The sequence below is a fragment of the Solanum verrucosum genome, unplaced genomic scaffold (assembly GCF_900185275.1).
Source record: "Solanum verrucosum unplaced genomic scaffold, falcon-dt-bn FXZP01000229.1, whole genome shotgun sequence".
In the NCBI taxonomy this organism is placed as follows: Eukaryota; Viridiplantae; Streptophyta; class Magnoliopsida; order Solanales; family Solanaceae; genus Solanum; species Solanum verrucosum.
In genome coordinates, this window is record NW_026020011.1 from 2,626,645 (window position 1) to 2,638,279 (window position 11,635).

An 11,635-nucleotide genomic window follows, 5' to 3' on the forward strand; every position below is an offset into this window, starting at 1 on the left:
GACCCACTCACCCACCTTTGCTAGTGAGGGTGGACGTGCATTCGTCAGCTTCGGAAAAAAACATGTGTATATATGTATATTTATTTAGAAAAACTGGCAGAAATTATGATTTAATTAATAGTGCACTCATAAGGAGCATAAGAGTGTTCTTGTGAAGGAAGAGGAACCAACTGCGAGACCAGAGGGGTGTTTTTAACATTTCTCTCCTGTTTTTTATTGTTGCATTATTGATAAGTTCATTTTAATTTTTTTAATATTTAATTAAATATATTTAACCTTCAATTAGTACAAATAGATATTTTAAATCAATTTATGTAAGAAACATATTATATTCGAGCTATTTTCAAAGCTATATTATTGTCGAATACAGTAGAATAATATAAGCTTAATAAATATATGAGTTATTAAATGGTGAAATCGTTAATAATTATAGTAATTTTGCATTTTCACTAAGTTAAAAAAATATATAATTTAATTAATTAAAACATAGATAATCATCATTTGGAAATAACTAAATGAATACATGCACACAGAACACAATTTTTTGAAGATTGCTCATTTATATGCAGGTATTATTATCACAGTAGCTAACAAGCTAACGTGGAACATACATCTGTAGTCATAATTGATGATTTTGTGACTTATAACAACCAGAAATTAGCTATATTTCAACAAATTAGCAATGAGCATCAGCAAGAATTGTGAAGTGAGATAATGAATGTAAATGTACATCCATTAGTTTTTCTCTTCAGCAGCATAAAGCCTTTTGATCTCCTCCACATCATCGTAACTACCGAGGAATATTGGCGCCCTTTCATGTATCTTCGTAGGAACTAAGTCCAGTGCCTGCATAACATGGTCGATCAGAGTTCATATAGCCGACCCCAACTTGTTTTGGACTAAAGCGTAGTTGTTGGCTTCATGTTTTCATTAGATTAAAGTAAAATCTTAATCTTGATGAGAATTCTTTGGCACAAGGACTAAGTGGAGTCAAAACAAACTTGAAGTTTCTATTTTATTGGTGTAACTAAATATTCAGATGTCTTACCCGCTCCTTTCCAGTAAATGCTTGACCTCCTGCTTGTTCCATCAGAAATGACATGGGAAATACTTCATAGAGAACCCTGTTTCGTATGATTTCATTTGTAACCTTTCAGAAAATTATTGTTGAGAAGTTTCTTCATGACTCAGAGGATGTTCATAACTTACCGCAGCTTTCCATTGGGGCTTTTCTTATCAGCTGGGTACAAAAAGATACCTCCGTAGAGTAAAGTGCGATGAACATCAGCTACCATGCTGCAAGTTACAGTCCATATTCATGTAAAATGAGGTGTTCTTTCCATCAGGCAACATCTTTAACATACATCTAACAAAACATGGCAACACAGAAATCCACCTTTTGCATTTTAATCAGGTCAGCTAAGCAGCACTCTAGCAATAACAACAATTGAAACTACAAAACACCAACATCAAACCCATTGTCGGTTTTCAGAATTCTCAAGACCTATTCATATCTCAATGAAATATAAGGAACTGTTTTAATAAAACCCAACCAATCCAATCAAACCAAACAACTCGAGCTTGATTATAAGTGTTTGACATACATACGACCCTACCTGCACATCTCATATGAACCTTTTAACTTTTGAAGTATTGAACTCTAGTTAACTTATAAGAGCTGCCAGATGGTCACTGAATGATTCTTATCATGCTATTCACATTAGCAATAGATGATTCGCCAGAAGTCTTTCATCTCTATTTCTACGTACATCACACACAAGAAACTAAGCAATTTGAGCACTTAAAATCTCACACTACACAGCTCAAGTATACCTTCCAATATATCTTAAAGATTTGGGTGAAGAACCATCCTTGGGGAATTTGCAGCTCTCCACATATCTGAAATTTGAAGAAAAGTAAGACATCATAGAAACTGGAAAATGTATATACTAAACTCATTGAACATACTTGGATGTTGGACCATCCCAGTTCTTGGCATTTCCTTCATTCACTGAATAAATCTTCCCTTTATTCGGTATCTGCATGTGGGAAGCAATGTAATGATCTTGGTAAGCAGAAAGATGCATCAACCAAAATAACATAAAACAAACAAATAGAAAATCATAAATTGGAATGTTGACAGGCAGAAAATAATATTTACAAAAGCTAGACAAGGAAGGAGATACGTGTGCACTTTGAATAGAAGTAAACAGCTGAGGAATAATGTTACCTTGATATCAGGATGAGTCAAAATGAACTCGCCTAAAGAGGGGTCAAGTGTAAAACCATTAACACCTTTTCCAGTGCTCAAGACAAGCTGCAAACAACCAAGCCCGAAAAAGATATTGTCACTAGTACTTGTGGTTCACGCTTGGAAACAATTTCCAATAAGAATCATTAATAATTCATTTAGTTTTTGGATCTATGTTTGTTGAATCCAACAACAATCTCAAGTCTTGCCAATAAAAGGCAATATCCATACCGTACAAGAACTTCCATACATGCAGTATCCAGCAGCTAACATATTCTTTCCAGGTTGCAAGACATCATCTAGTGTTGGTTCATGAACATCTTTCATCATGTAAATCCCAAAGATCTGGATAAAACAGATGCATTATGTCATTGTGCCATCACGTAAGAGGTAAAAGTTATAGTAGTTAAAAGCCTGTGAATGAAAAATTAATAGCTCAAAGTGGAATGATACCGTTCCAATAGAAACACCACAATCAATGTTGGAAGATCCATCCAGAGGATCAAAAACTACACAGTACCTGTTTTAAATATTGTATGAAATGCAGTCATATCAATGAAAACAACTTATTCTTAAAAGTTGGGAAAACTATGAAGAGCTACAATACGTACTTTCCACGCTTAGATGGCTCTACAAAAGTAGCTTCTTCGTCTTCCTCAGACACGAGAATGCACTGTATAATTAGAGATCTTTAAGATCGCGACCACTAGATATTTCAGTACAGTACATTAAAGATGAGTAGGTCTTACTGTTCGGCCACTGCTGACCAAAGCCTTGATGAAAACTTCATTTGAGAGTACATCCAGTTTCTTTTGGTCTTCACCCTTCAATTACAAATTATAAAATTTCGAAAAGAAACAAAAAACTAAATGCTTTAAAACTACGTGTGCAAGCATTTCTAACAACTTGCCTGCACATTAGTCTCACCAGCAAGCCCAAGGAGTTTGGCCAAACCTGCCTGAAAAGATGTATCCACAGGTACATACATCAATAATGGAAGGAAGGATAAAACAAAACAACGTAAAACTAGTTTAAAGTGCATGCTTAAAGAGTCACTGCAGTAAGGCTTCCTATGCCTATGACCATTAACATAATAACGAAAGATAGTTCAGAGAGCAGCTCTAAAGCCAATCCACCAGGAACTGCTGTAAATTTGAATAGAGAAGAAAGAATGAAGAAATGACATTCCTTCATTCAACTAAGCACTATAAGGAAAACAACTTCATCAAAGAAAATCCCAAATTCTTGTGATGAACTTGTAAAATTCAAGCTTTATTATAAAAAAAAAACAAAATTGATAACCGTGGTGTCCCGGTCAGCTTGCATGATGCCTACTACCTCCCCCAAGCACAGGTACCGGGTAACTTTATCAATAAAAGCTTGGACAGATGAAAAGAAACCACCTAATATTTTGCCTCCATTGGGAATTGAATTTGAGACCTCAGGATTCTCAATCTACTTCATTGGCCACACCGTTGGGTGCAAATTCAAGCTTCATTTTCACACTAATTAAGAGTTATTTCTTTTTAACTTTACCACAAAACTAACAGACAATGATGAGAAAACCTGAAACCGAATAGCGTAGCCATACCTGGATTACCAATAAAAAAGAGATCTCTCAATAGCAAGATTATACATTTTCATGCATAGCCTAAGATGAGCAATCCTTTTCTAAAGCAAATTGCCAACCCATCATACACAAGATTATTTTTTTTATGACTATTCTGTCCAGCTGCTTGCACGCATTATAACTTTTCCACTTAGTACCTGTTATCTCCCACCCGTACAGGCATCATACACACAAGATTATCTTTTTATGACTATTCAGTCCAGTTAGCTTGCGCACACTTGGACTATTCCACTTAGTACAGGTAATCTCTCACCAGCACTTTCATCATAACAAGATTTATCTTTTTTATGACTATTCCGTCCGACTAGCTCCGATCAACTTGCACATACTTCAACTTTTCCACTTCATTCATGTTATCTCCCACCAACACATGCATCATACGCAAGTTCTTTTTTAATTACTATTCTATTCATCCAGCTTATGCACACTTTGACTATTCCACTTAATACTTATTATCTCCCACCAACACAATCATCATACACAAAATTATCTTTTTTATGACTATTCTAATTTCTATCCATCCAGCTTGCGCACACTTTGAATATTCCACTTAATACATGTTATCTCCCACACCACCCGCACAGGCATCAAAACCCAAATAACAATTAGAGACGAAGAACATATAATGATTGGATGAAGAAATTGAGCATGGAAACAAATGTGATTAAGTAAGATTGTAACAGTCAATCAAAGTAAACGATCTCATCTCTATTATGTATAGTAAGTAAAACTGACCTTGTTAACAGCAGTACAAACAAATTTGCAGCCAAGAACAATATGACTGAGCAAAATAGTGAAATCGCCGCGAGATTCAGGGTATTTACTCTGTTCATTCAACACGAACCTAGTTATAGTCATCAAATCAGTCCGATGAGCATCTGCTGCGTGATCCATCGCTCTACTTTCTTCCTTCTTCTCCCTCAAACTCTTCAGTTACTAAAAAAACAGTATATTCAATTCTAAATCAAAATCAAAATATAGATTGGTGGAAAATTGGGTGGCACGCAATTCCATGTTCACACCAGTAGTCCCGCAATTCGAGGCTCCTATTTAGCAGTATTTTTAGCATTTTTCTAGACAGATTCACGCCGCTATAAGAGTTTGAGATCATATACTATATTACGTAGCAAATTTAAATGTGCTTAAATTTAGAAGTGTTTTTAATATTTTATAAGTAAATGAATTTAATATTTTTAAAATGTGTATACATAATATAAAGATTTCTTCGATCAACAAATAAATAAGCATGTGTATTTTTTTTAATTAACATGATAGACAAATATATGGAAAAATAAATAGGGATATCAGATATGTGATGTCAATAGAACCTTTATATGACACGTGGAGAGATAAGCATGAGCCCAAGGTGGCCAATGGTTAGCAGAAGATAAAGTATTCTCTACTGTTTCAAAAGAAAAAAGTTTATACTGAGTTTTTTTTAAAAAAAAAAAACTCAATTCTAAACTAAATTGATTTATGTACTAAATTATTTTTTAATTTTATGACTTTAAACATAATATGAAAAGCTAAAATTATATTACAGGAAAAATACTATTTTTTATAAAGGGGTGGTTCTATGATTTGGACTTGAGATTTTCATGTTAGAGATTTCAAATTCGAAATCTCTTGTCAACGAATGGCAAATTCAATAGACCAATAAATCAAACCTTTAATATCAATATTTGTATATATATTTATTAAATTAATTTGACCTATATATAATAATAATAATAATTTTGCATTCTAGATCGAGCTTGTCGCACTAAACTTATCTAATATGAATTTGCCTTCTGGATTTGAACTCATTGAACCAGACTTGGCTAGTGCAGGTTTTTGACTTCTCCTTTCTCCTCTCCTTTTTCTTTTTTTTCTCCTCTAAAACATGGAAAAAACTATGAGAAGCAAAGGTGTGGAAAGAAATGGAGTGGAAAACTAACAGAAAATAAGATTTTGCAGTGAATTGAAACTTCCCTGAAAATCTTGTAGGTTCTCTCTCTACCTTATTCATCCTTTATATATGATTCCTTTACTTACTTTTCTTTCTCTAAATTGATTTGAGTGTTTCCCTTTTTCTGAATAAATGTATTGAATTACTCCTCTCATCAAGAATTGGAAATGTATTGATTTTTTTCCCCTTCTTTGCCAAATATAGCTTCACCAAAAGGGTGTAAATGGGGAAAAAAAATCTATTCTTGGTGAATATTTTGATGTAACACTCATATGCTTTCAAGGGGGGTTTCTGTTTGATGTTTGATAGGTCAATGAAGGAAAAAAAACAGATGTTGCTTTGTTAGCTTCCTTAACTTTTGAGTTTTGAGCATAGAGGGTTGTATTTTGTAAAAGGGGTGTTTCTTTTTGTTGTAAACTAAATGATGAAATTGATTACTTTATCCAATTACAGAAGGAAAAAAGGAAAACCCCAAATCTTGAATTGAATTTGGCATTACATTGAATAATCAGATTCAAAGACAAATCTTTAAATTGAATTTAAAAGGTATATATCCCTGGTGAGAGTCTGTTGAGAATGATAAGTACCATTTGAGGTCTTTGGTCACTTCGAATGTTGTTCTCAATCCGAGTTCTAGAGCTCTCTGTTTATAGCCAAAATTGCAAGAGAAGTGAGGTTCCAATTCTTCAACTCTATGTTCATTTTTGTTTCCTTTTCGATTTGATCTTCTGGCGATGTGATTCTGTGATTCATGGAATGGACAATTTGTTTGTTTAGAATGAAGACGAGTTAAAAGGAATAATAATGGTTTGCTAGTTAGGTGAATTTGGGATGAAAGATGATTTGTGTGATTAAAGAAGCCTAATTGATTAATGATTTAGAATAACTTCTGTTTAAATTATGGAACAAGTTTTATTGTAATATTAGTCTATTGAATGAGGTTCAGGTAGGCAATTTGAGACATTTTTGATTGCTTGTGTGATTTTATTTGCTTTCTAATATCATGTATCCATTTCCCGAAAGAAAACAAATGTGAGAATGGAGGCCGTTTGTGGACAAGACCCCGAGACATCGGGTGAAGTATAGAATAGGTTAGTTTAGGTAGTGTAGGTTTACTTTTATTGAACTTCTTTTATTTTGGATTGTAATAGTTCAGATTTGTTTTAAACTCTTCTATGCGCGTAAGGCGTATCTTTGTCTTTACTTTGAGAAAATGTAGAGTATAACATTTGGAATAAGTTTGTGACATAAGAAACTGCTCCGGCCATCAAATTTGATATCGTAAGCTTGTCGTTTTGTTTGTCTAACAGTCTTGAGTTTTAGAACTTGTATTAGTGCGATGTTTTACCGTTGTCATGCTAACTTTAGAATCATATTTCTTCTCTACAACAAACAGGGACTTCCTAATTTTATGGTTTCAGTATTCTTCACTTACACGAATGATTGATTGTTCCGTGATGTTCAGGCAAATGGTGCAGTCTTGAGGTTTGGAAGATGGGCACTGTCAATTACCTGGAGGCACTGAAGCTGCAAGAGAAGCTGACATATGATAGAAAAGCTCTAAAAATTACTGATACCCTATTATCGCTACAACATTCACCGACGTATACAGTTGGCAAAAGGGAAACAGTTCATAATCTACTCATTCCTGATTCAGAGCTCAAGTCCATGGGGGCAGAACTTCACTATACGCAAAGAGGAGGTGACATTACTTTTCATGGTCCTCACCAAGCGATCTTATATCCCATTGTTTCGTTGAGAGATATTGGTTTAGGGGCAAGAATGTACGTTGAGAAGCTTGAGCTAACCATGATTGAATTGGCATTTATGTATGGTGTGAAAGCATAGGTTGGACAAAAATGTGAAACTGGGGTTTGGGTTGAGGACAGAAAAATTGGCGCAATTGGAGTTAAAATTTCATCTGGGATCACATCTCATGGATTAGTATTCAACATGGACCCTGATTTAAACTATTTTAAGCATATTGTGCCTTGTGGGATTGTCGATAAAGGTGTTACTTCTTTGAAGAATGAAGCAGGTGTAAAGCTTCCTGCTGAAGAAGTGATACAGGAGCAGTTGATCGCTTGTTTTGTAAGAATATTTGGGTACAATAATGTCATTTTAAAAGATAAGTCCGTGTTATAATTTGATAAGCACTAATGTTGACATATGATGGTACATTATGTGACTAATTTTTGTATAAGTAGGCATTGTTCATTCATTTGATCAGATTAGCATTCTGGACAAGTAAGCTATGATTTCAAAAGCAGATTTCTTGTGTTGTCCTTTGAATTTTTGATATCCTTATTTGCTGTAGTTTATGATTATTCCTGAGTCTTCTAATCTGATGTCTTTGAAGAAGTCAAATGTCTTAGTTGTGGCGTGTCCTTATGTGACCATTTTAACTAGCTCATCTCATCTGTACAGTTGAAGTACCAAAGGAGTGGGCTATGTTCACTAAACTAATAACTTGTTATGAAGGCTATCAATGGTACCGATAAATTGGCTAGTGAAATCATATGTTGTTTAAATAGCTAGATACACTTCAATGTAACAAGGCTTGGCTCCACACATGCCCGACACCCCTGACCAAACTGATACCAGGTTTGTGAGAGGTAATTTTAGCGTGACATAGTTCATGTTTGGAGCTCATTGCATGTTGATTGACATGTCAAATGCAACTTTAGCGAAAGCGTTTAATCACTCTGTTGCTATATTAGGATTTTGGAGATTTTATCTTAATAATCACCATACATGCTAGTCTGCCTTTCTACCTTTGTTTCTAAACCATTTACAAATTACAGCTACAAAAGCTAGATATTTTCAATTGTATTTTGTGAACTCATTCAGGTAGGAAGTTTGGAAACAGTTTGTAATTTTGTTGGTTCTCTTTGGCCTTATCAACAGGTCGTTGTGGTTGTTTTTTTTTCCCATTGGTATTGTGCAGTTATAGCATCAAATGGCTAAAATATTCTTGCTTTGTGCAGTTGAACAATGAGATGACCAGTTGTTGTGTGGAGAATAGGTAACAAATAGTTGTTTCTAAGTTGTTAATCTTCTACACTTGTGCCTTTGTTTCATTGCAATTCATATTTTTGTTCTTCAATGTATCCATTGATATATTTTGTACATGTACCAGGAGTAAGTGGATATCTTTCTTAGGTCCCGTTTGGCCATGCGATATGGTATCGTGATATAGAATCATGATATGGTATCATAATATGGAATCATGAGATGAAATTGAAGTATTGTTTGGACATGCGATATGAAATTTTTGTATTATATATTGTCTCATAAACATAAGAATCTCATAAGTTATAAAACTATTAAAATAGTCTCAATTGTTTATTCAATCAATAAACAAAAAAATTTAAAATCGCATAATAAATTATTACAAAACTATTTGTTTCCCACTTAAGTAACTGTTTTATCAAACCTTAATTCAATAAAAAAATTAAACAAAAATTGTAGTGAACTAGTCTTTAATATAATCCTCTCACATAATAATAACAATCTCCTCACGTTGAACTTGCATTTCTCAATCAATTTTCACTTATGTGTTAATGGCTCATCAATTTGTATATACTTATGGTAAAGGTTACACATTCTTCAACTCCATACTGCATGAAAGAATAGTTCAATCTCATCAATACAACCACCACCACCACCACATCAAACTCAATGTAATCACACAAATGGAGTCTAGAGAAGATAAGATCACACGGCGTTACACCTATCTACCTTTGTGAGGTATAGAGGTTGTTTTCAATTGATCCTCTAATTTCCAAGTTTGGGACCAGCAATATGAAGGAGCTCACAAAAGCAAAGTTTGTTCAAAGTTATCAATATTTGGAGAAAATCAAACGAATGTAAGAAACTACTAGATGTTTCATTCTTTGTCATTCCACATTAACAATATCAAATTTCAGAGTTAAGATGAATTTTTCATTTTCATTTCAAGCAAAAACACACTAAACCAACTAGTTACACAAAACCAGAAAACAGAACTAAGTACTACATTTTAAGCCCTTTCACCCCTAATACGTCTAGCTAATTGCATATCCTTTGGCATAATCGTGACTCTTTTAGCATGAATTGCACACAAATTAGTATCCTCAAAGAGACCCACCAAATACGCCTCAGCCGCCTCCTGAAGTGCAGCTACAACACTGCTCTGGAATCTCAAATCTGTCTTGAAATCCTGTGCAATCTCTCTAACCAGTCTTTGAAAAGGTAGCTTTCGGATCAAAAGCTTTGTGCTCTTCTGGTACTTACGGATCTCACGAAGAGCCACTGTTCCTGGACGGAAACGGTGAGGCTTCTTCACTCCTCCGGTAGCCGGTGCTGATTTCCTTGCAACTTTGGTGGCCAATTGCTTCCTTGGTGCCTTTCCTTCGGTGGATTTTCTCGTTGTTTGCTTTGTTCTTGCCAATGCTAAAAACTTGCTAGAAAGTGAAAATACAGAGAATATGTTGTTTCAATGGTGAATTTGGTGAAAAAGGACAAGTGTATATAAAGGTTAGAGGAATTTGAAATTTTTGCTTTTGGGACGAAAATTTGAAACTTTAGTAAGTTTCGGCGCAGGATAATCTGGACCGTTAGATTTTAAGGGACGGTAATGATTAGGTCTTGAGATGACACGGATCGCTATCCATGTGCTTTTGTTAAAGGTCCTCCTCATTAAGGCTTGCATTGAGGGGCAATCATGTCATAAATTGGTCGTTTGGTTGTTGGATAAGAAATAAGTTATTTATATATTAATTTTTATATGATTTATACGATATTTGGTTGACAATTCAAAAATCTGCATAAGTTATGATGGAATTCATGTATTATTTTATACTGAATAGATGACATAAGTAATATACATGAATAACTAATACATGGATTCTCTCATAACTAAGTCATACATTACTAATACATGCATAACTAACTGGTAAGAGTTATATAAGGATTAGTTATCAATGAATTTATGTAATATTTTATGCAAGATTAGTTATTCGTGTATTATTTATTCCACCTTCTATTCTACATAAAACAATATTGTAACTTATGTTTCTAAATTGTAAATCAAACATCATATTAATTTTATACATGAATAACTTACCTCCTAACCAACTACCAAACAAGGGCGGACCTACATGGTCCTACATGGGTGCTCGAGCACCCATTAATCTCGTATCGAATTATATATATTTACATAGAAAGAAAGAAGAATTGTATATATTTTATTAGAGAGCACCCATAGGCAGGGGCGGATCTACGTTGAACCAAGGGGGTTCATCCGAACCCCCATCGTCGAAAAATTACACTATATATATACGATTAAATTTTTTATTTATGTGTATATATATAATATTGAACCCCCTGAACATACACCAAAGGCGTAGCTCAACGGCGTTGGGGGTTCAAGAATTCGCGCTCCTGCACGTTAGGTCGCGTGTTCGAATCCGAACAGAGGCAATTTTTTATCAGCCTTATATTTTAGGCGGGAATTTAAGATTTATTAGTTTAATCCCTAATTATAAAGTCAAATATTAAAAAGCCCTTTTCTTCTTTATTAAAACCCTGATAATCCCTAATTACAAAGTCAAATATTAAAAAACCCTTTTCTTCTTTTAGGATTTTTTCACGTTTTATTTTTTTCATCGTTATTCTTCCTTGCTCTGGTTGCTGTTGGCTGCTCCTTGTCACTGCTGCTTGCTGCTTTTGTTGGATTGGTCATTATTGAAATCTTGAAGTCTATATCCGCAATCGTTTCTTTCATCTCCATTAATAACTACTTTGGTATGTTTTTGGTTCCCTT

At 34.2% G+C, this 11,635-nt stretch overlaps 3 protein-coding genes across 3 annotated transcripts in view; 1 reads left to right on the top strand and 2 right to left on the bottom strand.

Moving 5' to 3' along the window:
* Window positions 1–685: 685 nt before the first annotated feature.
* Window positions 686–11,635, bottom strand: part of LOC125820186 (fructose-1,6-bisphosphatase, cytosolic-like) — a 128,630-nt gene continuing 117,680 nt past the window's right edge. The window contains exons 2-13 of the mRNA XM_049499613.1: window positions 4,617–4,776; window positions 3,162–3,209; window positions 3,001–3,075; window positions 2,863–2,924; window positions 2,705–2,771; window positions 2,483–2,596; window positions 2,231–2,317; window positions 1,969–2,039; window positions 1,834–1,899; window positions 1,210–1,296; window positions 1,049–1,124; window positions 686–846 (exon numbers count right to left, since the gene is read on the bottom strand). Coding sequence (XP_049355570.1) covers window positions 736–846; window positions 1,049–1,124; window positions 1,210–1,296; window positions 1,834–1,899; window positions 1,969–2,039; window positions 2,231–2,317; window positions 2,483–2,596; window positions 2,705–2,771; window positions 2,863–2,924; window positions 3,001–3,075; window positions 3,162–3,209; window positions 4,617–4,775 — 1,023 coding nt within the window. The 5' untranslated portion in view covers window position 4,776 and the 3' untranslated portion in view covers window positions 686–735. The remainder of the gene's footprint in view (window positions 847–1,048; window positions 1,125–1,209; window positions 1,297–1,833; window positions 1,900–1,968; window positions 2,040–2,230; window positions 2,318–2,482; window positions 2,597–2,704; window positions 2,772–2,862; window positions 2,925–3,000; window positions 3,076–3,161; window positions 3,210–4,616; window positions 4,777–11,635) is intronic.
* LOC125820328 (octanoyltransferase LIP2, mitochondrial-like) lies at window positions 5,659–7,787 on the top strand. Its single transcript, XM_049499767.1, has 2 exons — window positions 5,659–5,710; window positions 7,295–7,787. Exons 1-2 carry the CDS (start codon window positions 5,659–5,661, stop codon window positions 7,675–7,677), a joined length of 435 nt encoding a protein of 144 aa, XP_049355724.1. The 3' UTR covers window positions 7,678–7,787.
* LOC125820329 (histone H3.2-like) lies at window positions 9,761–11,602 on the bottom strand. Its single transcript, XM_049499768.1, has 2 exons — window positions 11,463–11,602; window positions 9,761–10,274 (listed from the first exon to the last, which is right to left on the bottom strand). Exons 1-2 carry the CDS (start codon window positions 11,600–11,602, stop codon window positions 9,851–9,853), a joined length of 564 nt encoding a protein of 187 aa, XP_049355725.1. The 3' UTR covers window positions 9,761–9,850.